Consider the following 27,527-nt stretch of genomic DNA (forward strand, 5'->3'; position numbering starts at 1 on the left):
GTCTCCCCATCTATGAATGGGTGGCAGGATCGGCATCCACCGTGCAGGACTGCAGGGAGAGTGAACTGCGCTCACCTGTTGAACACTGCAGCCCAAGAAGCGCGCGCTCTCTCTTTCTCTCTCTCTCTCTCTCTCTCTCTCTCTCTCTCTCTCTCTCTCTTTTAAGTGTATTTATTTTGAGAGAGAAAGCACGTGGGGAAGGGGTAGAGAGGGAGAAAGAGAATCTCCAGCAGGCTCCACACTGTCAACATGGAACCCGGCGTGGGGCTTGAACTCACAAACCATGAGATCATGACCTGAGCAGCCAACATCAAGAGTCAGACGCTTCACCAACTGAGCCACCCAGGTGCCCCATGGAGCTCTTAAAATGACTAAAGAAAGTGCAAGTCTTTTACAGAGGGGGTGAATCTGAGGCTCAGAGAGATTTAGCGAGGTGCCCAAGACCACACAGCTGCCACAGTAAGCGTCAGAACTGGGATTTGAAGCCCTGGCTCTGAAGCCAGTGGTCTTTCTTGCAGCATGATGCCTTCTCCCAGGACTGTCTCTTAGGGGGCCTACAGTCTCATTAGTCAGGGAGCCACGCCTAACCCACTAGACCTAGTAGGACAGTGCACATAACAGGAGGGAGTTGGAGAAGAGACACTCAGTGGGACAAGAGTGCTGTTGGTTATTGTCATCTTCAGAGAAGCTTTATTGGGCAATGACCATTTGGGGTCACTAGCCTTGAGTATTGAAGAGAGATATTCCCCCTGCCTTCAAGGAGCTAGCAGGGAAGATGGGGAAAGCTTCTTGAGGAGGTTGGGCTTTGAACTTGGTCTTAAACCGTAAGGAGGTAGTTTTTAGCAGAGTAAGGAGTTTCCAGATTGGGAGAACACGATTAAGTGGATGTGTGATCAGCTGGATCGGTTGGTATTAGGTTTAGCTGCTTCTAACGGAAAACCCCAGAGTAACAATGACTTAACACAGAGATTTATTTCCCTTTTGTGTAAAGGGACACAAAGGTGGACAGGCTGGGCAGGTGTGGCAGCTCCGTGGGCTTGATGGGGATGCGGGTTCCTCGCAGCTAACTACTCTGCCATTCCTAGGACGTGATCCAAGAAACTGCTAAAGCTCTGGCTGTATGTGCCTGGCGAGATCCCGGCAAGAAAAGCGGAAACAACACTAGACATTTCAACATAGAGAATTTAATGTAGGGAATTGGGAATCGGCTGAACAGGTACTGGAGAACGCAAAAAGCAAAAATGGGACCCAGTGGCACACAGAACTGCAGGAAGCAGCCCCTTCCCTGGGCTGAGGGACAGAAGGAAGAGGTTGAGGTTACGAGACCCTGGAGCTGGAACCCCCAGCCCCCATGGAGAGGGCGCTGCTGGGCTGCTACTGGCATCTGAGAACTTGCAGGGCGCCCCCCCCCCCCTCCCCCCCCCCCCGGAGCCAGGGCCCAGGCCTGCGAGCTGGTACCCTGGGTGATGCCGGTGTTGGCGAAAGCAGCGGGGCTTCCGCTGTTGCTCCTGCCGCGCTTGGAGAAGAAGAGCCGGCAGACACCACGTCTCCCTCCTCCTGCCTTCCTGCCTCCCTGCAGGACCCCCGCTGGCCGGACCTAACTGGGAGCAGCTGGCAAAGGAGATTTGTAACCGGTGGAGCCCCAGCCCGGCACCACAATGGAGAACTGCAGGGTGGATGTGGACTCAGAGACCAGAGCTTAGTTACCACTTGACACACTGTCGCCCGTGTCAGACAGCAGGAGAAAGGACAGGGAGAAAGGGGCAAGGCCCGTGCGTGTGTTTTAAGTTGACCTCCACAAGTCGCACAGACACCTCCTTTTATGCTGTATTTGTCAGCACCCGGTCGCATGGGCGCACGTACCTGTAAAGGCAGCTGGTAAATACGGTCTTCGTGGCAGGCGCGTTGCTGCCTGCCTAAAATCTGGCTTTGTTTACCGAGGAAAGGGAGGAGAATGCCACAGCTGAAATTCCGAAATTGCTAGTTAACGTCAATCTGCCAACATGAACCCCCAGATGAAAATTTCTCCCCGTTCTCTTTCTGCCCCACGCGGCCTCCTGGTCCGTATCTTGTAGCTCTTGGCAGCCCTGGTCATTGTATGCTCGTAATACCTGTGTAATTGTGCACATGATGGTGTAAATTAGGTTTGTGTTCTGGCCTCACTTGGGGAGCGTAGCTTGACTGGGCTTTTTATGGATGGAGCAGGGAGAGAGCTGGGGACTCCTGTGACCAGGAGATATCCTTCTAGAAACTGTGGTTCGGTCTGCTGGTCACTTTTCCTCCCAGAGTTGCACCTACTGCCACGAGATACCGCAGCCTCTGCGAGGCAGGTGTGGACGTGCTGCAGCATGTAGCCTCCCGCACTGCCCTGTGACTTTGAATTCGGACAGTTTTATGTCTGCTTCCTTCGCTAGAGAGGATGTTTCCTGAGGGCAAGGCCCAGAACACAGTTGAGGTTTATGTTACCCTGGCTTCCAACAGGGGGCTGTACTCATGGAATAGCTCCTTAAGATTTGCCAGGTGGATAAAACTAGGGCCGAGGGACTCTGACGTCTGCTGCAAATGGGTTGCTTCTTGTATTTCGTATTCCTTCATTGAGCTCAATTCCTCTGTTCACTAACCTTCTGCTTCTGTACCTGATCATGTCCAACCTGGGCAGGTGCGTTGTCCCAAAGGCAGTTCCTTTCCTGTTTTAAATGACCCCTGTGAATTGTTTCTTGTCTCTCTCATAGAGTGCAAGTTTCAGGGTACTGAGATCTCCCATTTTGCACTGAGTGCTCCAAGGACCAGTTACGTTGCAAATCAAAAAAAAAAAAAAAAATTTTTTTTTTAATGTTTATTTTTGTGAGAGAGAGACAGAGACAGAGACAGAACGCGAGCAGGAGAGGGGCAGAGAGAGAAGGAGACACAGAATCCCAAGCAGGCTCCAGGCTGCAAGCTGTCAGCACAGAGCCCGATGTGGGGCTTGAACTCACAAACTGTGAGATCATGACCTGAGCCGGAGTCAAGAGTTAGACACTCAACCGACTGACACCCCCGGGGTACCCCCGGTTGAGAGATTTTTAAGAACATGAAACTACATATACTTCAAGTGGAAGGTCCTGGGGGAGGTGGTTTAAGTATTGCCCCGAGATTTTAACCTGCTCGTTGTGGGAATATAACGGAAATTTTGGATCATGGGAGAACATGGGCCTGAAAGAGCGCATCTGGGATTTGCTCTATTCCCAGTGCTGCAGGGGGTTCTCTTCCATCCAGGTCATTCTCTAGAGGCACCGACCGTGTGCAGGCGCACACATGCAGTTTAGACAAAACTCCCCCCCAGCGCTAATCTAAGAAGAATAAGTTGGGAATTTGCCTGTTTTTAATGACTGAATTGGTCTAAAAACCATGGAGCCTGTCATTGATATCGCGTGTATCCTAAGAGTTGATGGAGACTTCGATGAGAACCGTTCCCGTGGGACCCCGACTTCTCATCCATAGTTGCCCAAGCAGGTTTAGCTGACCTTGAAAATACCGATGCTTACTGTCCTCTTACTTCCAACAGAGGTGGCCTCAGTAACATGCTGTTCCAGTGCTCCTTACCTGACACCGTGGCCACCATTGGTGACGAGCCTCGGAAAGTGCTCCTGCGGCTGTACGGGGCGATTTTAAAGATGGTGAGTTTGTAGGCTGTGTGGGGTCGGGAGGGCCCTGTGAACAGTTTTCATCCTCTCTCTTGAATTACCTGGAAAGAGATTTTAAATACTTGAATGGTATTATTAAAACTATTTTTTACATACTGCTTTTATTTTAATTCGGCTGCACAACTGGGTTTTTTGCTTATATGCTGTTATGTTCTGAATTCCTGTTTTTGCTTATAATTCATTAGTACGCTAGTACAAATATTCTCGGCTTCATATCCAGAAGAAATATGATGTTGGTTAAATCTTTAGTAGTGGTTATGATGCTTGGATTTTCCACACATTGAAATTTTTAGCCGAGACCTGGGTTGTAAAATTCTAATGTGGAAAAGGTATTGTTTTAAATTACATATCCAAAAGGTTTTACGGGTACAAGGGAGTTCCAGTGGACAAAGTGTGATCTCAGTGGAGCTCTATTTATTAACTACCTCCCATCGAGATTTTTTTGAAACTTTGAATTGGTTAGACTCATAATCTTTCTAAATTTTTGTATTACTAAATTGAATCTAACTTTCAATTAAAGTGCCTATTTTTTGAATCGTCTTAACCGATTATAGGAGACGCCAAATGTCTGGCTTTTTTTTTTTTTTTCTTTACTATTTATACTCTGAATTTACCATTTTACTGACCATACACACAGATGTTCATTTGCTATATTTCTGTGGTAGGATTTTGATATCCATTTAAATTTTCTTTGAAAGGGCCTATTTTGATCATCATAAAACGGGGAATAATTTTCTCATTGTTTTAAGAGACTAGTCTCAATTCAATCTGATAAGCAGATTATGTCCATGCCTACAATAATTTGGTTGTAACGTTCAGAAATATTATAGTTAAAATCGGTACTCTGTGTCATAACGTGACCGAGCCTTTTCATTGGATAGTTTTTCCTCGGCGTTTTCAAGCTGTGCAGTGCTGAGGATCTGAAAGTTGGAAGCCAGATGATATGTTCAAGTTGTGTGTGTTCACCCAAGGAGATCTGAGGCCTCTTTGTGATGGAGCACACAGCGGACCCCGGCCCCTTACTGACAGTACACAGGCAGCAGGGTTCTAATGTTGACCACCCAGCTGAGTTTTTCATTTCATCAAGTTGTACTTTTATTTAAAAAAAAATTTTTTTTTCAACGTTTATTTATTTTTGGGACAGAGAGAGACAGAGCATGAAGGGGCGAGGGGCAGAGAGAGAGGGAGACACAGAATCGGAAACAGGCTCCAGGCTCTGAGCCATCAGCCCAGAGCCCGACGCGGGGCTCGAACTCCCGGACCGCGAGATCGTGACCTGGCTGAAGTCGGACGCTTAACCGACTGCTCCACCCAGGCGCCCCAAGTTGTACTTTTAAAGCACAGTTTTTGAAAAACCCAGTTGATGTCCTTTTGGTACTTTTATTTTTTTATTTTTTCTTAATTTTTGTTTATTTTTGAGAGAGAGAGAGCATGAGTGGGGAGGGGCAGAGAGAGAGGGAGACACAGAATCCGAAGCAGGCTTCAGGCTCCAGGCTCCAAGCTGTCAGCACAGAGCCCGACGTGGGGCTTAAACTCACAAGCCACAAGATCATGACCTGAGCCGAAGTCAGATGTTCAACCGACTGAGCCACCCACGTGCCCCCCTTTTGGTACTTTTAAAGAAATCAATCTGTAGCCATTTTTTCTTTGGGGGACTTTCACATTTTCTAACCATTATGTCCCATTTCTGTTTATTTGTGTGCTTCCATTTAAGCTGCACTTTTAAAATACTTTAAATATATATATATATACATATACATATATATATATACACACATATACATACATATATATATACACATATACATATATATATATATATATATGCACACACATATATACATATATATTTTTTTTAAATGTTTGCTTTGAGAGAGAGAGAGAGAAGAAGTGGGTGAGGGGCAGAGAGAGAGAGAGGGAAAGAGAGAATCCCAAGCAGGCTCCACACTAACAGCATGACTGTTCACGGCTTGATCCCATGGGCTGTGAGATCATGACCTGAGCCGAAATCAAGAGTTGGGTGCTTAACTGACTGGGCCACCCAGGTGCCCCTAAAATACTTTAGTAACCAGCTGCTGGAATTGTGTATGATATAGACTATTGTTTAAATCTGATTTATGAGGCTTTCATTTGTATTTATAACTTAAATAAGGGTGTTTTAAACGTGTGCTATGCACTCTGCCAGGTGCTGGGCTCTGTCTGGAGCCACAGTTCGATGACGGGGGTGAGGGAAGTGCTCGGGATCTGTGCTGTTTAGGTTGCTGGTCACTGGTCGCACGTGGCTCTCAAACATGTGGAAATGTGGCAAGTGTGACCAAGGCTTAGAGTTTTAAATTTTAATTAATTTAAGTTACAGTGGTCACACCTAGCTGTGGCTACCATGTTGGACAGCGCGGCTCTAGAATGTGCTGTGTTATCTGATGGGTAACTTAGTAAAAGCCACCGACAGCACAGCCTGGAACTGAGCAGTTGTCTCTTCCCCCTAATAAAGATTCACTATCAGTAGTTAACATTTTGTCCTGTTTGAAATTTTGGCAGTGTAGAACTACTGCCTTATAGTACTTAAATGCAATAGAAATGTCTGGAAATAGATATTTTTTTTTAATGTTTGTTTATTTTTGAGAGAGAGTGAGAGAGAGCAGGTGAGCAGGGGAAGGGCAGAGAGAGAGAGTGGGACAGAGGACCCGAAGCAGGCCCCAGGTTCCGAGCTGTTCGCACAGAGCCCTAGGCAAGGCTCAAACCCACCAACTGTGAGATCATAATCTGAGCTGAAGTCGGGCACCCAACCAACAGAGCCACCCAGGCACCCCTGGAAATATAATTTGTTTTAACAATTCTATTTTCCTATTCATTTTTACAAAAACAAATAAAAAACCTCTTAGGTAACTCAAAATAAACAGAATAAAGCTACTCAAAGTGGAGTTAATCCTTACCAAACTAACAGAATGGAGTATGTTTTGCATATAATTCTAATTTCTGGGGGACACCCTACATTTAGCTTCTCAATGATGCTTATCAGCAAATGCCAGTTGCCGTTCCTGAAGGTGCATCCGCCATGCAGGGCAGAAGCTGTACCTGGAGGTGAGCAGCTTACTGACTGGACAGCAAGCATGTGTTTACAGTCCCACGATTGACTTATTAGACAGTAATCTCATTTTTTGTTGGAAAAAACGCTGTTCCTTTGCATTATAGGAGAGAACCCATTTTCAGCATAAATACTCGTTTGGTTGAGTCCTTACTTCAGGAACACTTTTTTGGTTGAAGTTCAAGCTTACTAAAAATATGAAACCTACAGCCTCAAATATAAATATTTTTGGTTCCCAAAACCCAGGTTTTGGCGGGGGCACTGGTTGCCAGTGGAATTTTAGACATTAACGGCCACTGTTAAAGTGTTGGTCATTTGAATACCTTGACAACAGGGGGAACCAAATCCGGCGCTCTGAGAAACGACTGCCCAAGAGAGAAGGGGGTAGGGACCAGAGCTCGAGCCCGGGGGACACGAACCAGGCAGCAGGTGCTGGGTCCCGGGGCCGCAGAAGCTGAGCTGTCCCCATGCTGTGCCAGGGACTTCACACAAACTTAAATACCTTTTCCAGTATTTTCAGCTCAGATGTGAAGTATCTTTATTTATTTTGTTGCTGGGCGTGGGTTCAGTCCTATCGCCGATCAGCTTTTCAGAAAGAACCTGGCCCTGTCGTGGAAGGACAGTTAGGTAGAGTCTACCAGGAGGTTCCTGTTTCCACCCCAACAAAGCAGTTGCCAGCGTTGACAGTGATTTGTCAGGATTTGCATCGATGAAGAGACGTGGCTGAGCAAATCTCGAGCCCGCCTGAATAGCAAATGCCATTACTCTCATAAATGTAGCGATTAAAGACAGAAATGTCATACAACTCAAATGTCGCGCTCTCCCCGTCTGTACTCTGCCTGCGGGGAGAGCACACGCGTGCCTGTGCGTGGACGTGCAGTGTGCAAATAATCCGGGACCCCCGAGGTCGGCCGTAAACACAGTTGCGGCATCCTTGGAGGCGGGTTGGTATAAGCTCCTTCCTTCCGAATCGTTCACTGACAGCTACAGGTGATGATGGTCCCGTGTGTTTTCTCAACCTGTCCTTTTTTGTTTAATGACACGCTGGGCCAGGTGAGTTGAGTGTGTCCCTTCCTTCCCTTTCTCCTTCTCCTTACACGCTTTTGAGGTTTTTTTTTTTACCTCAGAATCAGATATTAAGTAGAAGTATTTCTTTGATTTACACTTACTATTATTTGCAAGTGACCCGGCTTAAAATAACTTGATGTTGCTCAGCTTTTCCATTTGTCTTCATCTTGGGGCTGCAGAACGTCCAAGATCCTAGCAGCGCCACGACTGCTCTTTGGTGCAGCTCATGGGGGTTCAGGCGGCACAAAGCCTCCCGTTTCCGTCCCCAGACATCGTTCTCCCCCAGCCCCTGTTTCTGTAACGTAGACACTGTGAGCAGAAAAGTATCGGTCTGGTCTTAAAACAGCACCTGTCAATGTAATCGATACAATTCAGGGTCTGTTTCGCTCGGCCTAGCTTTCGCTTCAGTGGGGCGGTCTCCTCAGTGGCACAGACGGTGAAAACCGGATTCCACTGTAAAATTACCCCCGAAGCAAAGTGGGATAGTTTCACAGAAGCTGGGCGGAAGTACCAGTTCAGCCGCTGCCATTGTGGGAAGAGATGTAACGGCTAGAAGGAGCTTGAAACGACGACACAGGCTGTAAATGTAACTTGGTTTTTTTCCTTTCTGACACTGGGAAGGAACACGAGCCCTGCGACGTCCAGCAGCGGCCTTTTCAAAGCAGCAAGTTTGGCTGATTACAAATAACCCGTTTGCTTATTTATCATGAATTGTGGAAGACACAAATGTCAGTACGTATTGTTCATTCAGTGTCACCTGTACCAGTTGGCAGAAGTCTCAGGGGATTGCTTTGTCCGTTCCTCGGTCAGAACAGCGACTGTGTGGAGCCAGTTCCTTCTGTGCATGAATGGAGAGATCTGGCCTCGCCGTTTTGAACGGTCTCACAGGCATGAACGTCTGGGATACACATCAAAGATCCCTCGAGCGTTGTCTGGGAAAATGTTTTTGTGTGTTCTTTGAGTGAGGGAAGGCTAATATTAATGCTTGTTTGAGTACTAACCCATAATAAAATGAAAGGCATCAAGGCACAACGCAGATATGTGTTAATGACTCAAAAGAGTGCAATCTGGGACACGGTCTGTTTTAAAACCCGAAAGCAGAAGGTCGTCTTCCCTTAATGCCAGTTTAAATAGAAATTAAACCACAATAGAATATGGGAAACACCCGACACGGGAACAGCCCATAGATCGTTCACAGTCACCTATTGGCCACTGAGAAATTGCTCGCAAACAATTCTCCCCGGAACGAGGGTTGCATCGTGCAAAGACCGTGCGACTCACGTTCCCTCACGAAGAGCCCTGCTTGGTCCCAAGAGACTGTGAGAGCTCGTGTCGCCAGTAACTGGACACTGGGAACTCTGTGTATTTTTTTCTCATTATATTAGGATTATCGTGAGTTTGACTTGTTTTTACCCTGCTTCTGAAAAACCGCCTTGTACTTTGTGGTGTGATTTTACTTCTCCCTAAGGTGGTGAGACTTGCCTCTCCAAAGTACATTTTTCCAGTAGCGTGTGTTCCCATTTGGTCTCACCGAGTGTTTCTTCAGCTAATGCTCGAGGGGTGGTTGCCAGATCACCCTCTGTAGCCCCTTCCATACCTGCTTTGGTGCCTTCTTTTGATAACTAAAGAAATCACGGACTGCTGTGTCTGATTTTGACGTATGCAACATGTCTTTGTCTTGCTGGTCTTAAATGTGTGGGATTTCTAGCACGAAGCCAGTCCGGGTTTCTGGTCCCTGGAGCGGCGGCGTGGGCGCAGCGCACCCGCCTGGGGAAGGCATGTGCGCGCTGGGTGGCTTGAAGGGCACGTGGGGGGGGGATGTACCACTTGAGCTGTCTGTGCCTATGTGTTCTCTGCCGCAGGCTGCCCATGCGATCGTGCCTGGAGCAGTCTGCTTTCCAGGTGACAGACCCGATGCACGGTATAGTATGAGTCCTCCGAAAGTTGGAGCATTCTCTACAGCTTTAATTTCTTTCTCTTAGTTCTTGGTTTCAAGAAATGCCTTTGAAAAAGAAAATTGTAATGCTTTTGTTAAGTAGCACCAGCTACAGATCGTGCTGGGCTTAGAACAGTGCAGTGATGAAGATTTCAGAATGTTATGTATGGGCTCTATGGCCTTTGTTTCTTGGGGCGGGGGGGGGGGGGGGGGGGCTTGTTTTTGTTTTGTCCCAGGCAAATCTAATCCCTCTCTTCTGTTTCCTCAGTAGAAAATGGCTGGGTGATTGTAGACATTCATGGGGCTCGACTTGGAAACTCACTTCAAGTATTTAGCTGCTTCCTCCTGCATACTGCTCTATTGGAAACGCCTTGCTCTGTTGATATTCTGGCCGGAGTTAGAAACAGACTTTCTTCTTTGTCCTTATCAGGCAGTGCCCTCCCCTCCCCCACACCTTTATGGGGCGGGGTGTCGGGGGTGGGGGGGTGGGATCAGCAGCAGCTCTGGGCCCTTGGGAGGCGCCTGCAAGCTGGGGAAGCGAGGGCGCTGTTCCCGGAAGCGGAAGCGTGTGGATTACACGTCAGCGCTTGGGGTGCTTATGCCTAACGCACTTGGAAGCCTGGGGGGTCTGGGGGCAGCAGGTTACCCTGGATCAGAAGTAAGTTTTGAGGAGGTCCTGGGAAGAGCCTGCCTTCTGCGGTCTTCCCCTTGCCTGTCCTCTGGTTTGTGCCTTCCGAGAGCCTCTTTCTTAGAGGGTCTAGTCTCCAAACGACGTTCTTCAAGTCGTCCCGTCCCACTTTACAAAGTCAGAAGATCGAATTCTTTTGGAGTGTCTCTCAGGGCAATTGAAGATGCGCTAGAGAAGACCATAAAATGCTAAAAATCGTTTGTCTCTTTAAGTTCTCATAATTCGTATGTGCTCAGTAGGTAATCACATGGGCTATACTTTATTTTTTTTTAAGATTTTGTTCATTTATAGATATATTTAGAAGTTTATTTAAAAACATATACATTTATATAAATTTATAAAAGCATTTATAAGTATTACAAACATGTTTATTTTGAGAGATGGAGAGCACGAGCAGGGGAGGGGCAGAGAGAGAGAGGGAGAGAGAGAAAGAGAGAGAATCCCAGGCAGGCTCACGAACCACGAGATCATGACCTGAGTCAAAAACCAAGAGTCAGACGCTTAACCGGCTGAGCCACCCAGGCGCTCCTGAATTATTCTTTCTCAGTCTCTCATTTATGGGTCCCAAAGTGTTATCAAAAGGCCACAACCAACGTACTCTTTTGTACAGAACCTTTAAAGGAGCCAGCTGAAAATAAATAAAAACAAAAGAGCCAGCTGAGTGCTCTGTGTAGTTTTTTGTTTCGGTTTTTGGTGGAGAAGGGCTAGCAAGAAGAAGAGTTGTCCTCTGTGTTTCTGTAAAACACTCTTTTTTGTATCTTTTTATTTCTGTGGCTACTTCCTCCTTATAACAGTATTTACGATTGATGATGATTTGGTTTCTTAAATGGCATTTCCAGTTCATTATACTGTTGATGAGATGTCGTTCGTGTAGCTGATTCAGCACTTTTCCCAGGCTGTCCCCTGGCAACTAGCTTGTGCCGTGCTGGGCTTTTAAAGATACTTTTTTTGGGGCTAATGTTTATTTTTGAGAGAGTGAGTGCACGGGAGGGGCAGAGAAAGAGGGAGACCCAGAATCCAAAGCAGGCTACAGGCTCTGAGATGTCAGCCCAGAGCCGGACGTGGGGCTTGAACCTACTAACCGTGAGATCGTGACCTTGAGCCGAAGTCAGACCCCTAACCAACTTGAGCTACCCAGGTGCCCCTAAAGATACTTTAAAGACAAATGTTTTAGTCTTAGAGATGACATTCAAATAGCTGGGTGCCACTCCGTGCCACTTTCTTTATACACTTTGACTGATTTATTTACATGCATAGCCACACATACACAGACTTTAGGGAAAGCGAGGTATGCTTTGTTTCATTGCACAAATGGGGCTTTCTTAAAGCAGTTCAGTTGTAACACTAGCTCCCTCATCACTAGAGGAATCTGTTAGTAAGAACTGGCCAGATAAGAGTTGATTCTGCACAAACGCTTAGACACATCTAAAGAAATAAACCTTGTGGAGTATGGGGTAACTTTGTTTTCTATTTTTCTATTTTTTTAAGTTTATTTTTTTAAAGGTAACACATATGCTTTATTTTTTTTTAATGTTTATTTATTTTTGAGACAGAGAGAGACCAAGTCGGGGAAGGGGCAGAGAGAGAGAGAGGGAGACACAGAATCCGAAGCAGGCTCCGGTCTCTGAGCTGTCAGCACAGAGCCCGACGCGGGGCTTGAACCCACAAACTGTGAGATCATGACCTGAGCCGAAGTCGGACGCTTAACCGACTGAGCCACCCAGCTGCCCCTAAGTTTATTTTTTATAAGAGGGGTTTATTCATTTTTGAGAGAGAGAGGGAACGCCTGGGGGAGGGGCAGAGGGGAACAGGGGATCCAAGACGGGCTCTACCCTGACAGCAGAGAGCTCAGTGCGGGACTTGAACTCCCAAACCGTGAGATCATGATCCGAGCTGAAGTCAGATGCTTTACTTAACCAGCCGAGCCACCCAGGCACCCCTCGGGTAACTTTAAATAGAATGTTTTTGAATCCTAAAATTATTTAAGACAAAATTTAGTCAAGCGATATTTTCTCATCTCAGCCTCTAAAGTCTACTGACTTCCATTTTCTTTTCAAAGCATATAATAAAACATTTAAAAATCTAATAACTTATAGTATCAATGTTAATTTTTTTCCTATTTAGAAGTTCTTGGCCCATGAAAAATCTGACTCCGCTTTCAAAATCTTGATCTCTAAAACGAAATATAAACCATACCCCTGTTAGTACTGCTACCCCCTTAGACAATTTTATTTCCTATATCACAGTCTAATGAATATGTGGATTATAATGAATCCTTTTATAGATTCTCTTGAAAAACAAGCCCAAAATAGGAAGAAAAGAGTGAGGAAGATGGGAAGCCAGTGGCGGTATATTTTAAATTATCTTCGGGTGTCTTTTGTTTTTTGTTTTTTTAAATGTCTTTATGTTCTACAGTTCACCCATTTAGAGTGTACCGTTTAATGGTTTTTACAATCTTGAACATATTTGATGCATTCTGACTTCTTAGGCCCTGAAATTTCTGTTTACTTAAAAAAAGGAGTTTTTATTATGGGGAATTTCAGATACATACCGAGTAGAGCAGAGGAGTATAATGAACCCCAAGTGCCCAATACCCGCCTCCCCTCTGACCAGTCCTTTGTCTTCACCCTCGCTCCTTCGGTGAGGTGATTATGAGGCACACGCCAGACATCGTGTTACTACTTCCGTGAACGTCTCGGTCTCTGTCTACGTAAGATGATTTTTTAAAAAAATGACCATCATCATGTTCACATCAATAGATTTTAGTAATTATTTGATATTAACCAGTGTACAAATTTCTAATGTAAAAAATTGTAGTTTTCTTTTATGTATTTTCATAGAGTTTTTTATTAACTTGCAAGTTGGCAGAAAATTTGGGGTCGTGTTAAATATTTATACAAGATATTTTAATACCTGCTTCAAATAAACTTGTGCCTCTGAAGTAGAATCCCACAGACGCCAAGATCTATTTTACTTCCCATTTTCCTGCACAAAAAAAGTTCTCTGACCTCTTTTTTGGCAATGTGAGTCTGTCTCTCTGTGGCTTATCAGGAGGAGGCCTCTTCCCTCACTTTTTGTGAATATCTGATTGGTTTGAGACTTCCTGGTCTTTTTCTTACTCTTCTTGTTTGCAGGATTGAGGGAACCTGAACATTCTGTACTGAGGAAACAGAACAGAGGGTTGAATGTGGCAGAAGTCCATCTTGCCTTCAGGATGGTGCTCTTATGGTATAAGTAATGCATTCATTTGGGGGTGGAATGGAGTGGGCAGGGGTGGGGAAATTATTAACAGAACTGATTTCCACTTAAGGTTACGAGTATTAAAAAGGAATGGCCGTGGGAACTAAGGCAATTTGTGACTTTGGAGGAAGTGACTCGCTTTGGAGAGCACCATTGGACAAGGGAAAGGGACTTCTGTTGGCTGTATAACCCATTAACTGTATCTCCCTAAGAAGATACAGCTTGGATAATAACAGTGTAGGAATAACTGTAGTCATTTAGAGTTCTGTACAGGTCAAATCCCGTTACAACAGATTTCAGGAGGATATCCACATTCCATATTTGTCTTTTTGACAAAGTATCGATATACAGTGTGTCACATTACGGTACTTTTTTTGTTCTTCACTTTCCTTGGAGAGAACAAGCCCGGGAATTAACGTCTGGGGGGCACTTGGCCCCATTCAGCATCCTGATTAACACCGTAGCCAGTTTCCCCGCTGCGCTGCTCCGATCAGGGACGCGAGCTTGCCCAGTGCCCGCCAGCTCCGGCCCGGGGGCCATGCCTTGAGCTTCACAGCGCGGGTGTGGCCTTCCGTCACCCCAACGACAGTGTAGTGAGCGCCCCGATTGCTTGGTGCTTTGGGGGAAGACTAACAATAAATAAAAGACGGAGTCCCTATTCATTAGGAACTTGTAGGCCACTGGGGAGAGAGGAGACGCTAAAGTCAGAGTCTGAGGTAACGGTTCAGTAAGGGGAATATTTTGGAATTAAGGAAGGAGGAGAGCTTTAACGGTTCCCAGTTACTCCTTCCTAGAGCCCGTCATACCATACGTCACGCTGTCGGCAAACATCTAAAATTATTTCCGTAGCGTTTTCATTTTTGTAGCTTTGATCGTAACGGGATTTCACCTGCAGCATCTTTTCATCAGAGAAACGCAGATTATGCAAATGAAAATATATGTCCTCCATTTGTATTTTTCTGTACTTTGTACAAAATGAACTTAACTGGATGTTAAAGATGTTACCGAATACGTATAAGTGCGAGGTTTTTGCAGATAGCTTCATGAACGTGGGTATTTGTTTACTTTTATATCGCATAAGCCAGCACGTGTACGGTTTGTGCAGAACACACATTAAGACGTCTGTGCACTGTTTCCGTCTATGATGGATGCGAGCCCCGCTTTAAATCACTGCAGTCTTTGAACGGTGCTGGAGTAGCTGGTGTTGCTTAACGTGGCATTTTTTTTCCCCTGTCCACACTTTCCACCCTCGGTACAGGTATTTTTGATAAAGCTGTGGAATGGAAAGGTATGTTTTTCACGGGATGTTCCAGAATCTTTTACCTTAAAATTTTTAAAAAGCTCCCTGTGGGCTTCCTTCTGTGTCTGGCTTAAGCCGACGTAGTTCGGTGATAACAAGTAACATTTCTGGAGGTGCTATTTGAGTATAAAATTTCGACACGATCCTTAAATTTCTGACTTGCTTTTCTCCATCCCCTTATTAAAGATACTGTGAAGGCTTTTAGGCACTTGGGGTGGGGGTGGGGGGGGGGCTTTTAAAACATACGATCTGTGCCTTGAAGAAAGAACGTAGCCAGAGAGTCATTTAAGGTCGTTAATGATCTAGTTGTTACTTGCCAGATCCCTGGCTTCCAATAATTTGCAATTTCATTGAGGAAAGTGATACACGGATCCCTTAATCCATGAACTAAGCTTAGGGGCTTTATTAAATTTGCACGACCCTCTTTTTGGCGGAGGAAGAATTCAGATCGAGCCAGGGACAGGCGGAGCGAGCAGGGCCAGTCTGTGAACGTACCAAGTTGGCAGGCTCGTCGCCCACGTTCGGCGCCACGCTTCCCGCCCGCACGGGGCTTTCTTCTCTGTCCCAGTTCTGTGCTGACCACGACTTGCCCTGGGTGTGTATACACCGCCCGTTCTTGTAGGAAGGAGGCTTCCTCGGGATAGTGTTGCCTTGAAGGAACCGCCTACCTAAATCGGGAGACCACTTGACGGTCGGTCTCTGGAAGGCCTGATTGGAAGAGCGCCCCCTATTGACTTTCCTCGGACAATGAAATTGTGAAAAGGTACAAGGCTGTGGGGTGTCGACAGCACATTCCTTTTCCTGGAAAGAAATGAAGCGATTCCTTGGGTATCAGCATTAGCGTGGGCACTGGTGGGGCATTTTAGCCTGCCGCTGGTGGCTTCAGTGGGTTGAGAAACATTCATTAAAGATCTGTGATGTTTTATAAACCCTGACTGTTCTGGTGGTTGCAAAGTTAGTGTCTGTGTGGTGTTCCCCATCTTACCGGAAGTGTTTGCTTTTTCTCATTCGTAGAGGTCCTGTAATAAAGAGGGATCCGAACAAGCTCAGAAAGAAAATGAATTTCAAGTAAGTAATTAAGTCCGTTCTGCGTCTGTATGAGGTGTAAACCAACCCGTGTTAGCCCACTTCGGCGCTCCGGTCTCGCGGTGCCTCTTTCCCGCCCCTGCACGGCCCTGGTCTGTCGGTCTCGGGGCACGGGCTCTTGCCACACTGGGATTAAGACCGAGCGTGCTGCCGGTATTTTCAGTTCCTCCTGAGTGTAGGCAGTGGACGTGTGGTGCCCCTGTGGCAACCTAGACATTATTTGGGGTGCTGGGAGAGGGCAGTCTGGGGAGACGGTTGTGCGTGATAGGCTTGTGCTGCCGCGCTGCGTGCCTCTGGCCCCCTTCTCTGGTCACGCGCCCCTCCGCTAAGCAGGCACTGCCTGGTGCAGGCAGGGGTGCCCCCTCCGCTAAGCAGGCACTGCCTGGTGCAGGCAGGGGTGCCTTTTCCCAGAGTGGCAATCCGGTCAGAAAGGCTTCTTCCCAATTAAAATGACCTCGCTCTCTGAAATGCTCACACTCAGAGAAGAGCCTGCGGTCGGGAGCACTGCTGTGTCCACACCTGCCCCTCTATGAGGCTCAGAAGTGGGGAGTCTTGAGAGTGATCTCCACGTTCCGGGGAGTAAACAACTTTCGAGCATACTGTCCCAACATGTGCAAGTTTGTGTATAAGTATACACCCCCCCCCCCCCCACACACACACACAACACAGACGTAAAACCTGCATCTACACACGCGTATATAAGTACACTGGCTTCCTCACTGTGTTCGAATTACTCAAATGGTCTAGAGGTAGAAATCGAGAAGAGGTGGGGTCATGAAGAAATAGAGCACTGGCAGTGACTTCCTTCTCGTGTCGCAGTGGATTATTGTGGCTGCGCCCTTCCCTGGAGACCCTCGGCTAGTGGATCTGCAACTTGTGCTCTCTGGGTGACCGCTGACAGAGACGCCCTTGGGCAGGAAGTGATTGACAGTGAGTTTGCAGCCATTGGAGGCCTTCGCCTGTGGACCTTCGTGTGTGCCGGCGGTAGAAAAGGCTGGGCCAGCAGGGCCACTGGGGCCTCCGTGACGCAGACCCCCCGTGCGCCTTCAGTTCTGACTCCCCTTCTCTGCAGCACTCGATAGCACCCTGCCCTTTCTGAACGCTTTCTTCCCCTCCTCGGCCCCTTTCCAGGCCTGACCTGCTAGCGTCTCAAATGCCAGAATGCCCGTGACTTGCCCGAGGCTCTCCTCCCATGCTGCCCCTCGTCCCTGGGTCGCTTCCCGGCCCTGACCCCTGCCTGGGGTAGCGCCACCCGCCGCCGCCTCTCAGTGGCGTCACCAGGCCCAAGACGAACGCACGGACGCCTCCCCACCCCGTCCCCTCGGCGGAGCCTCATTTTCTCCTTTCTCTGCAGACAGAGGGCGGGGAGTCACCTCCAATATCCCCTTCTCTCCCTCGCCCCGTGTCCGAACCCCGGGTCTGTGTGCCCGTCTCCTCTGGAACCGCCCACCTCCGGGGTCCAGGCTCCCGCCATCTCCTCTGGGGGCGCCGCTTCCGCTCCCCCTCCCGCTCGAATCGCTCCTCTGGTCAGGTCAGCCTCTCGCCTGACGTCCTTCGGAGCTCACTCCGCCCCAGGTCGGGTTGGGCTTTATCCCAGCGGGTGCCTGTCGTCCGATCCTGCTCAGCCTTCCTTTCTCCCCTTCGTCCCACATCCGCATTCCTGCTCCAGCCACGTTCTCCTAAACTGTGGTTTTCTCGCAGCCACAGAGCCTTTGCCGATGCTGCTCCTTCCGGCTGGAGCGCTCCCCACTGTGCCCGCTTCCCACCCCCACTTGTGCACGTAATGGGACCTCACTCGGGGTTGCTTCCCCAGGGAGCCCTCCTGCTCTCTGGACTGGGCGTGCGTGTCTGTTCCGTGCCCGCACCCCGAGCGCCATATGCCGCCGCTCCGCACCTTGTCAGGCCGGGGTTTTCAGTGTCACACGGTTCACGTCTGCCTCCCCCTCTTGTGAGATTCTAGACTCAGGGCAGCACCTCGCCACCCCGTGTGGTCTCGCCACGGCTGTCCTGCCTGGTGTAGAGCGGGCGCAGTATAGAATTGTTGAACGTGGGCTGCAGCTGGAGCCAGTGGACAGCTCTGGAACATTCTGCCCCTTGCCCGCTGGTGCACACGCTCCTTGTCCCTTCCCCTCCTCCGTCCAGGATGCCCTTGCCTCGGGTGACCCGTTGGTCACCGCCTCACTTCTTCCTCCTGTGCCTGCTGGATTTCCACTCAGAGCCCAGCAGCAAACAGCGGGTGCTCTGATTGTAATTTCTTTGGGTGAAAAGGTAGGGATTTGGCTGCGGGAATGGGGAAGGTGGTTTTTCTTCTCGGAGCCCCTTTGGATGGCTGGCCTCTGTCTGTAATCTTGTCCTCTCTCTTCTGAACGTTTCCCCCGCCAACTGGCCTCTCCACAGGCTCACTGTCTCAGAGACTGCTCCCCAGCCCCCTTCTCCAGGCCGACTGGTGGGTGGGGGGGGGGGGGGGTGTCTTTTCGCTTCTTCCCCGTTCCTGCTTCCAAACCATTTCTCCTCTGTTGAAAACCATCGGAGAGCTGCCCTGATTCGCTGAAGATTTCCGTGTCCAGCTTGGTCTTTGGGCCCAGCCACCTGGCCTTCTCTAAGCCCACACCTGAGCAACGTCATTGGCGGGAAACCGCTTGGCCGGGGAGGACCGCCCCCGGCAGGCCACGGAGCCCCAGTCTTTGGTGGCCGCTATGCTCTCGGCCCTCGTCTGTCCACTTGCAAGCATGTGAACTGTCTGTGTTTGCGCCTGCCCTTTCCATGGGCTGGTCCTTCCCTTGGGCTCCAGACTCTGGCTGTCCTCTCTCCCTGTCTGCGGGCGCGTTGCTCCTGTCCCTCGTGGCGGACGGAGCTTGCTGGCCTTGCCTGAGTCTGCTCCCTCTTGTAGCAGGATTTCTTGAGAGAGTATGAGAGTATTTATATACTCTCTGTTTCTCACTTCCCGATCAACCTTTTTTTTTTTTTTCTGAAAAAGTTTTGAGCACGTGGAATAGCACAGAATTATTTAGTAAACACCTTTATGCCACCGCGCAGAATTTGTAGCTGACTTAATCATATTGCTGATTTCAGTCTTTTTTTTTTTTTTTTAATTTATTTTGAGACCGCATGTGCACAATTGGGGGAGGGGCAGAGAGCGTGTTAGAGAATCCCAAGCAGGCACCCCACTGTCCGCACAGAGCCCCATGTGGGGCTCGAACTCAAAACCGTGAGATGGTGACCTGAGCCGAAATCAAGAGTCAGCTTAACCGACTGAGCCACCCAGGCACCCCCTGATTTCAGTCTTTTCTAGATGCATTTATTTATTGTTAACTTTTTATTTCAAACTAATTGTAGACACAACAGAAGTGTGCTTTCAAACTAGTACAGAGAGCTCCCACACGACCCTTCCCCGACTTCCCCTGACGTTAACACCCGACACAACCGTGGAGACCGACGTGGCACAGGAGCGACGACTTGAGTTTCCCAGGGTTTTCCACTGTTGTTCTGTTCTGAGATGTAGCCAGGACGCCAGTGCCGCATTTGCTGGTTGTTCCCCCCTTAGTCCATGCATCTGCTTCCGTGCGCCTCACAGTCCCAGTGCTCTCGCTGAGCAGTTATTTTGTAGCGCGTCCCCTCAGGTTTGGGTTTGTCTCGTCTTTTCTCGTGACCGGAACGAGGTTATGCATTTTGCGCAAGAGGACCACAGAAACGCTGTTATGTCTTCTCAAGAAGTTCGTAAGTTTGATATTCTATTCCTGGATTTTAATTTCTTTTAATACATCTTTTAAGTTTAGTTTTGAGAGAGACAGACACAGTGCAAGCGGGGGAAGGGCAGAGAGGGAGGGAGAGAGTGGGGGGAGGGGCAGAGAGAGGGAGAGAGAGAATCCCAAGCAGGCTCCACGCTGCCAGCGCCGAGCCCGGTGTGGGGCTCGACCCACAACCCATGAGATCACCACCTGAGCCAAAACCTAGGGTCGGACGCTTAACTGACTGAGCTACCCAGGCTCACAAATTTTAATTTTGTAAAAGAAAATTATCTATCATTATAGATAAAATGAAAAGTCTGCCTAGACACTTCTGCCCCTGAACCCCTCACTCCCCTGGAACCATTCTTGTTTTGGTCACCGACGACTTCCACGTGCTCGGATCCAGTGGCCACTTTGCTCCTCCCCTGAGTTTGCCACCAGCAGCACACGGAGCGCCACACTCTCTCCATCACGGCTGGGCCCTCTCCGCCTCCTCTCCTGCTCCCTCCTCCTCCTGCTGCCCCCCCCCGTCTGAATCGGTCACAGACATGAAATGTCAGCGTTCTTGTTGCTTTTTAAAAGGAAATACATTAGAAAATGCTAGAAAGTCTGGCACAGTTGTGAGCATATAAGGTTTGTTTTAAGGATTGAGTGGGTCCAGAGTGTGCTCCTCACTGTCGCCGGGAATCTCAGGCCCTTTGTGGGTTCCTCCCCTTAAATGCTCCACACGCTGAGGTTTCTCCGGCTGGGCCTCCTCTTTCCTGGTGGCTGGGCTCCCGGCGCCCGCCCCTCCCCTCCCCTCCCTTGAATGTGCCAAAGTCCCTCCAGCCTCGCCTCGGGACCTCCCCTCCGTCCCACCCTCAGGTGTCCTTGTCATTTCCTGGAAGCAGCTCTGTCCTGCCCCTGCCGCAGGGCTTGTGCGTTGTCTGCTTCTCTCTCCGGGATACGGGTCCCTGCGGGCTTTTCCGGTTTCCCTGGGGCCAAGTAAATGGTTTCAAGCGGAGGTAGGACCTTCTGTCCTAAGAAATTAGAGCCAGTGTCTGGATGGCCAGTGGCGGCGCCTGGGCCAGTGCTGGGGCCGTGAACTGGGTCGCTCTGGTCCCATCCGGTTCTTTACTCACTTAAGTAGCAAGCAGGGAGGTGTTTGGAGACCTGGCGGTTCCCAAAAGGCTGGCACAAGTCGATGCACTCATTCTGAGATGGCCCGCTCCCCTTTTTTTTTCTTTTTTTGAGTAGGCTCCGTGTCCTGCATGAGCCCAATGTGGGGCTCAGGACTCATGACCCTGAGATCAAGAGTCGGTCGCTTAACCGACTGAGCCACCCAGGCGTGCCACCTGCTATCCTTCTTAACCTATTTTAACCATGTTTCTTGCTCGTGATTGTTTTCCTTCATTTCTTCCTCCAGACTTTTCCCTCCACGCACCAGCTCCCCTTCCTCCCTACCGGGAATAAATATTGAACTGCGATACTACATATGAACAAAGAGATTTCTTGTTTATAGTGTTTGGAGCAATGCCAGAGAGAACTGCAAAGTTCTTAAGTCTCTTTCCATCTTCTCTCCATCCTGGCGATGGGTTGACTCCACTCTAGAGGATTCTGGACAGTGTGTGTGTTCAGCGACAGCACGGCCTGTGAAGTCAGTCCCCAGTAGCCTTTGTACTGAGTGGACACGATGCGCAAAATGCTAAGGCTACTGAGGTAACGCGGTGGGTCTTAACTCTATATAAAGTTTGTAACTTCAAACGCGAAGGCCTGTTCAGGATCGGGCACTCGGATGTTTTATACGGCGCCAACCCTAAGGCCCTTAGGCTTAGTCTCTCCACACAGAGGGAAGCCAGAAAACAAATTTTGATTCCGACAAAATCTGGATACCTAGACAGAAGAAATCCTGATGCAACTCTTTGAAATCGTGAGAAGGGAGGGTGTGCAGAGGGGAGGGTGTGCTGAGGGCCGCACAGAGCCACCACGGACAGCCTGTTCACCTCCACACCCCCGCCCCCCATCCCGCGGTGCCCAGCCTGCATGCACCTTGGCATTTCACTCCACGCCGACATCCAGGTGAGAGTCTGAGAGGCGCCTTGCAGATCTGCGCACACTCTCCTGCGGAGCGTCTCTGGTGCAGGTCCTCGGGCCGGCAGGGTCTCCACCTCCTTCGAGGGGTTCAGAAATAAAACCTGTCTGACCCTCGACCCTGTTCTCCACGCCGTTAACCTGACAGGGCAGTGCCGTGTGTGGTCATTGTCTGCGTCTGCCCAAGTTGCCGTAACAGGCTCTGTGGGGGTGCGGACAGCACACGTTTATTTCTCGGCGCTGCGGGCCGGACACCTGAGATCAGGGTGCCGGCACGGTTGGGGTCTGGCGGAGCCCTCTTCCTGGCCTGCGGGTGCGGTCTTCTCCGAGTCCTCACATGGCAGAGGGATGGAGAGACAGAGGGAGGCACAGCGGGCTCTCTGGTGTCTCTTCGTATAAGGACGCTGATCGCGTGGGCGCCCCGCACTCGTGACCTCATCTGTGCCCGTCCCCCTCCCAGAGGCCCGTCCTCACACACCATCACGCTGGGGGCCAGGGCTTCGGCGTGTGGATTTGGGGAGGACGCGGTATCGTTCACGGCAGCCGTAGGTGCAAAACTGCAAGTGAGTAAAGATCGGGTCTCACGAGGTGGTCAGCCCACAATTGTGGGAATAAATGACACACGCGAGACGGTGGCTAAACTGATCACCAGCAAAGCCGTTTGCTCCCCAAAATGTGAAGGTGATCAAATGGCTGTTTACTCCAGTGTGGTTCCGTGTCCTTTGGAAAAGTAGCTTCTCTGTTTTCTCTGTGATGTCTGTGCCCTGTCATTGCCTGAGTTGGTCCCGTTGCGCGTGTTTGTAACATGAGCGTACAGAGCTGCTTCGCTTTGCTCCGTGTTTGTGCGGGATCGCACTCCCCACGGCACGTTTCTTACTTACCAAGGGGTGAGTAAGAATCCTCTGAAAGCTCCCCCCGCCCCCCACGCCCGCTGGCCCCTCCTCAGACACAGTGACTTAGAGGTTAATTTGCTGTTTAATGGCAAAGGACCGAGGAGTGAATTTGAACTGAGGCCAAAAGATGATTTTTGTAGGCAGGATGGTTGTAGATCCACCTGAGTCACTGGGACTAGAGACCGCTTAGGAGCCTCAGGGATTTTGGCAAGAGACAAAGTTAAACCGGCAGCAAAGACTAGGGATAAGAGCAGGGCATGGAGGCCGGGGATGTGCCGCGCCAGGGCGCTCTTTGGACCGAAAAACAGGCCCAGGTCTGTCAGTTGTCCTTCAGGATGGGTTCGGTGGCAGAAGGCCCCCGCGCTCCTGCTCCGCGCTCGCGGCTAAAAAGCAGGCCGGCACCCCCCTCTCCAGAGTGGACGGCATTGTGGCGGCCTTTGAGAAGATGCCATGGGTGGAGTTCATAGAAGTTTTAAGGTAGATACGAGCAGTAAAATACCAGCAGATACTCCGTTTTTGGAATCAGCGACCCAGTTAAACTGGAATTTTAAATCTTACTGATGTAGCGTGACCCCTGCAAGCACGGACCTGCACGTTACAAGATGTTGATCTCTGTGTCTTCGCGTTCAAGATGGGGGTGGCAGTCACGACGCCCAGTCGTAGAGTCGCTGGGGCTGATGCCGCCGCTCCCGCGGAAGCGCTCGTGCCTGCGCACCCTCAGCCCTCAGGAAACGTGTGCTGTGTTGCTGTCTGTTCTAGGGGGCCGAGGCCATGGTTCTGGAGAGCGTTATGTTTGCCATTCTCGCAGAGAGGTCGCTGGGACCCAAGCTCTACGGCATCTTCCCCCAAGGCCGCCTGGAACAGTTTATCCCGGTAAGATGTGTTCTGCGCCCGTCGGCCGGCACGCGCTACAGACAAAACATGGATTCTTGCCCTCGTGGCTGCAAGAGCCCGAGACGTCGCGCTCGGACGCAGCAAACGTGACACGCTATTCCATTGCATCAGAAATAAAGAAAAAACAAATTTCTGTTGCGTTGGCATTAGCACCTCTGTCTTTCTGCAAAGATGTTCATCCGAATGAAAAATCTGTATGAAGCTTACATTCCACTGACCCCTAAAGCTGCTTACCCCGGCATTTTCCCCCTTCACCTTGTTCCCGTGGACGTCTGGGCCTCCTCTAGAAGTCACTGCGGGTCCCCGTGACCCTGGCCGCCGCGTGCCACACCCGGGTGTCCGCCCCGTGGGGCCACCACTGCTCTTTGCCTCGTCTCCCATTTCACTCCCTCTGTCTGAGTCTCCCCAGCTCCCATGGGCCGTCAAGTGCCTCTGGTGTTTCAGGGCCCGGCTCAAATCCCGTCTCCCAGAGTTGGGAGTGTTTGCCCTTTCTTGCTGTCCTGAGGCATTTCTGATGTTGCTCTAACATCCAGACCAGCGTGTCTTGCTTAGAGTTACGTGTGAGTAAACCCACGAAGGGCTTCGGGCCTCGAGAGCTCGCGTTAGAGGGAGCGTGGGGCGGCTCCGGGCCGTTTAGGTGGAGCTGCTGAGCCTGGCCGGCCTGCCTTCCCACTCACAGCCAAGCTCACAGATGTGGTGAAGGGTTCCTCTTCTTCACCTGTGGGGCCCCTCGGAGACAGGGTCACGAATGGCTGCCTTTTCCTGCCCGGCCTCACGTGGCCACCTGTACGGTTGGCCTGGCCGAAGGGAGGCCCTGCTCGCCGGGACTCAACCCGAGTTCGGCGAGAGGCTGGAGGAAAGGCTGCTGATGGTCTAATTCCCCACAGCCAGGGATAGGAGCCTCCTTGTGACCTGTCTCCCAGGAGGGGAACCCTCTTCCAGGTCATGCGGTGGCGCCACGCGAGCGGCCGCCAGCCGACAGGCCTCGGTCTCTAGCCTGCCACCTGGCTTGCCACCTGGCGGTTGTTTTATTTATAACTGTCCCAGTAAGGACAGTAACATCTGGCTGCATGAGCATCACATGAGATAATAATAGAGCACTTGAAAGAGTTAAAAATCTAAAGCACTTCCTGTGGTTACGAGTGGCGACACGGATGCACCTTAAGAAGGTGACACTGAGCGACAAGACCAGGTGGTGAGGGCTACAAATGGTACAGGTCGTTTTAGTTAAGCCCTGGAAGCACACCGGAAGCTGTGTGAAGTAGACGCACGTGGTGAAACTCCTTGTAGGGAAGGGAAAGGAGCAGGGACCACAGCTCAGAATAGCGGGGCGTCCTGTCCCGGACCAGGATGCGGGCGTCGGAGTGTCCGTGGGTGCATGCGGTTTGAGTTCTGTAATTCCAGTGTCTTTATATATAACGCTTGCTATGTCGTGAAGATTTTTAAAAATTCTGTTAAAATACTAGGTCGAACCACTTGAAACTACCGAGATCCAACCGCTTCTGACCCCAGAGACGGTGATTGCGTTTGGCTCGGCCTGATGGCACGTCTTACTTGCAAGTTTCCTCGGGACTGCCGCATGCGCCCCACCCCATCCGGTCCCCGTGGCCACGTTCCAGAGGACACAGGAAGTGACCTCTGCGAACGCTGGTCTCCTGCTGCTCTTTCCGAAGGAGCTTAGAACCCTGCAAGGGGCTCATTTTTGAGCGCGGTTAGCCTTACACTTTCCACGGTGCCAAACAGATCAGTGGCGTTTTGTGACCGAGCCGAGGGAAAGCCGAGTGAACGCCCTGCCCTCGCCTTGGTGCCACCGCTCAAGGAGCTGCAGGGCCCCAGGTGCAGGAGGAGGGCGAGGTTGGGCCTGCTGCTTCCAGGGAGCCCTGAGCTCTCGTCGCCGGGCTCCCACCATTTGTCAAGACCTGCCCGGCGGGCTGCTGGCCCAGGGCCCTTGCCTGCAGCGCCCACCCTCGTTCAGAGCAGCCCCGCCAGGGACTTGATGTGCTTCTTCTCATTTTGTGGAAACCAGAAAGTCAGACGCAGAGGTCTGAGCAGCGTGCCTTTGGCCCTATGCCTTTGACATGAGGATTAAAGCCAGGGTTCGAGCTGGGTTTTTTTTCTCTAGCTTGGAGACTCCCCCTGTTCACCCCTGTGCTGTGCCGCTCTGGATTTTCGGAGGAATGCCTCTTTGGGCTTCTGGAGGGGAGCGGTGCGTGTGGGAAGGACGAACGGGTCTCAGTGGATTGTGCTTTCCTCGTGAGGAGCTGGGACGTGCCTCCGGAGCAGGCATGGCCTCGGGCCGCAGTAGTGGGAACTGGGAGCTCTGGGGGTGGCAGTGACAGGAGCCGCAGTGGTGGGAGCTGGGCACCTCTGTTTCTTCGCTCAGCTTTGCGCTCTGAGAGCCTGCTCTGTGCCAGGCGGGGGCTGTGGACGCCACCGTGGGCGAGGGGCCGTGGCTCATGCTGAATTCCTGGCAGTGCTCCCGATTGGGACCACCTCTTGCCTGAGATGTGTCCGGGCGGGTGTCCGAGCTGCTGAAGGAGTTAGACACGGGCTCATGTGACAGACCGCTGGAAACCTGGAGCTTTTGCCAGGGAAGAGGGCACGCTCTGGTGTCAGGCAGAGGGCAGGGAGCACAGAGTCCGCCTAAACGCTTGTATGCGGGGAGGACCTTCTCACGATTAAAAGGGTTCATTAAAACGATACTGAGCTGTGGAGCAGGCCCCTCCCCCTTGCTGACAAACGCCATGGCCATTGCTGGGGCGCTGTCCGCGGGGCACGGTGCCCGTTCCTACGGGACTTCGGTGCGCCGGAGGAGACTTAGACGCCCTACAGAACGGACTCCTAGTCCTTAGGCTTGTGTGATCGCACACCTCCAGGTTCCCTGAACAAATGCTGTTTCCTAACTCCCTTTTTTATTCCAGAGCCGGCGATTAGACACAGAAGAATTAAGTTTGCCAGATGTTTCTGCAGAAATAGCTGAGAAAATGGCCACATTTCATGGTATGAAAATGCCATTCAATAAGGAACCAAAATGGCTTTTTGGAACAATGGAAAAGTAAGTGGCCAAACCGCTCGGCTCTGACTCAGTTTTGTGTTAGCGGCCACCAGAGGTGCCAGCGTGAGTACTTGTTTGCCACGGTGGTCGGAGCCCTTCCTCTGGTCTGCCGGACGGGTGGGTGGGCAGGAAGTGAGTTTTCTAGAGAGCCCGGGGCTCCCCGCTGGCATCCCGTGGCCGCACTTCACGGGAGCTCCAGGAGGCGGCCGCGGGGGACTGAGCGGTGGTTTCTGTTCTCCCCTTTCCTGCAAGGTATCTGAATCAAGTCCTGAGGGTCAAGTTTGCCGGGGAGCCCAGAGTGAAGCAGCTCCACAGACTCCTCCGCCACAACCTGCCTTTGGAACTGGAGAACCTGAGGTGAGGCGTGGTCCGTGGCGACGGCGCGGGTTTTCTTCTGGAACGGAGGTCGTGGGGGCGGCAGGCTGGGGGTGTCCGCAGAGGAGGGGAACCGTGCGCCGCGAGCTCTGGGGGGAAATGGGAGTAGGAAGCTCGGCGCTGGCCTCCGAGCAGGGGCTACCGCCCGGCCTTTGGGGTGCAGCGGTGCGGGCCTCCGGCATTCGCCCCGAGTGCGAGCGGTCCCGGCCTTCCTCAGTCACATTTGCACGTGGTGCCCAGCAAGTGGTGACCGGGCCCTTCTTCAAGGCGCTTGTGTTTTAGTAGGAGAGACGGAGACCAGCAAACACGTCCCATAATGTCAAGTCGTGGTAAGAGGTGTGACGGAGACCAGAGGCAGACTGATGAGGAGGGTCATACTGGAGGGGGGGGGGGGGGGGGCCAGGACCCGCAGCCACGTGAGGAGGG

At 50.7% G+C, this 27,527-nt stretch overlaps 1 protein-coding gene across 14 annotated transcripts in view; it reads left to right on the forward strand.

The window, feature by feature from the left end:
• Positions 1–27,527, forward strand: part of CHKA (choline kinase alpha) — a 61,731-nt gene that overhangs the window by 22,297 nt on the left and 11,907 nt on the right. For 11 of the 14 annotated variants that reach the window (XR_007156192.1, XR_007156193.1, XR_007156191.1 and 8 more), the window contains 5 exons: positions 3,545–3,656; positions 16,015–16,068; positions 23,537–23,650; positions 26,593–26,726; positions 26,979–27,083. Coding sequence is in view for 11 of the 14 variants with exons in the window: in XM_047877397.1 (XP_047733353.1) it covers positions 3,545–3,656; positions 16,015–16,068; positions 23,537–23,650; positions 26,593–26,726; positions 26,979–27,083 (519 nt within the window). In the remaining 3 variants the exon portion in view is untranslated. The remainder of the gene's footprint in view (positions 1–3,544; positions 3,657–16,014; positions 16,069–23,536; positions 23,651–26,592; positions 26,727–26,978; positions 27,084–27,527) is intronic. The other 3 variants (XM_047877399.1, XM_047877398.1, XM_047877400.1) reach the window with 3 other exon arrangements.

The sequence above is a fragment of the Prionailurus viverrinus genome, chromosome D1 (genome assembly GCF_022837055.1).
Source record: "Prionailurus viverrinus isolate Anna chromosome D1, UM_Priviv_1.0, whole genome shotgun sequence".
NCBI classification, from domain to species: Eukaryota; Metazoa; Chordata; class Mammalia; order Carnivora; family Felidae; genus Prionailurus; species Prionailurus viverrinus.